The sequence below is a fragment of the Salvia splendens genome, chromosome 6, assembly GCF_004379255.2.
Source record: "Salvia splendens isolate huo1 chromosome 6, SspV2, whole genome shotgun sequence".
Classification (NCBI taxonomy): Eukaryota; Viridiplantae; Streptophyta; class Magnoliopsida; order Lamiales; family Lamiaceae; genus Salvia; species Salvia splendens.
The window spans coordinates 5,184,412-5,185,857 of record NC_056037.1 but is presented as its reverse complement, the minus strand read 5'-3'; the positions used below and the strand labels follow the sequence as shown (position 1 = coordinate 5,185,857).

General features: G+C 40.9%; 1 protein-coding gene across 1 annotated transcript; it reads left to right on the top strand.

Annotated features, from left to right (window-relative positions):
* Positions 1 to 411: 411 nt before the first annotated feature.
* Positions 412 to 822, top strand: LOC121807999 (uncharacterized mitochondrial protein AtMg00300-like). Its single transcript, XM_042208331.1, has one exon. It carries the CDS (start codon positions 412 to 414, stop codon positions 820 to 822), a length of 411 nt encoding a protein of 136 aa, XP_042064265.1.
* The last annotated feature ends 624 nt before the right edge of the window (positions 823 to 1,446 follow it).

Genomic DNA, 1,446 nt, shown 5'->3' with positions numbered 1-1,446 from the left:
AATCATGTTTTGCTTAGAAGAGAAAGCAAGAGCAAGAGAAGAATGGAGGAGCTGAGACTGTAGACATTACCCAGGAGGTGCAGGCTCCTGAGGCTCTGAATATACATGATGGAGCCACCATTGAAGAGTCCTGGATCATGGACTCAGGATGTACATACCATATCTGTTCTCACAAGTCTTGGTTTCACAACCTGGAATACAGTCAAGGTTCAGTCATACTTGGTAATGATCAAACTTGTGAAGAATATCGAACTGAAAGTGATGGATGGGAGCATTAAGATCTTAATTGAGGTAAGATTCATACCCAAGATCAAGAGAAATTTGATTTCACTCGGGCTGCTGGAATCAAAAGGTTGCAAGTTTAGCTTAGAATCTGGGATTTTGAGAGTAATAAAAGGATCACGGATCATCATGGAGGCCAAGAGGAAACACAGTTTATACTACCTCATGGCTGAGACTGTTATTGGATCTGCTAATGTTGCACAGCATGAGAGCTTGAGTTCATGGCATAGCAGATTGGATAATGTTGGTGAAAAAGGAATCAATGAGCTGGCTAAGCAAGGTGTTATCAAGATAGATGCATATGACGGTCTTAAGAAATGTGAGCCATGCATTTTAGGGAAGGCAAAGAAGCTTCCATTCACTTCTGGAAAGCACACCTCAACTACACCATTTGCCTATGCTCACAGTGATCTCTGGGGGCCATCTCAAGTGGAGTCTATGAGTGGAGGTAAGTACTTCATCTCCATCATAGATGATTATTCTAGAAAAGTTTGGGTCTATATACTGAAGGATAAGTCTCAGGCATTTGGGAAGTTCTAAGAATGGCATAATAGATATGAAAATGCTTAAGAACTGACAATGGCATGGAATTTCTATCTTCTGAATTTGAGGGGTTCTACAAATTGAAAGGAATCAAGAGGCATAGGACAGCTCTTAGAAATCCTCAACAGAATGGTGTTGCAGAAAGAATGAACCGAACTCTTCTTGAAAGGGTGGGATGCATGTTGTTTTCTTCTGGTTTGCCTAAGAAATTTTGGGCTGAGGTTGTATCTACTACAGCTGTGCTTATAAACAAGTGTCCCTCATCTGCTATATCTAATGAGATCCCAGATAAAAGGTGGTATGGAAGTCTTGGTGATTACTCTAGTTTGAGAAGTTTTGGTTGTGCAGCTTATGCACATATGAAGCAAAGCAAGATAGAGACAAGGGCCAAAAAGTGTGTTATGCTGGGATATCAAGAGGGTGTGAAAGCTTACAGACTATGGAATCTAGAAAGAGGTGATCAGAAAATTATTATTAACAGGGATGTGAGCTTCAATGAAGCCGAAATGCTTGTCAAGAAGGAGCTACCTGCTGATAAGGTTAGTTCTACAGATCTGCAGAATTTTTAGATTGGTGAAGAATCTAGCAGGCTGGATTCTGATGAGGAGACTGAGGTCACAG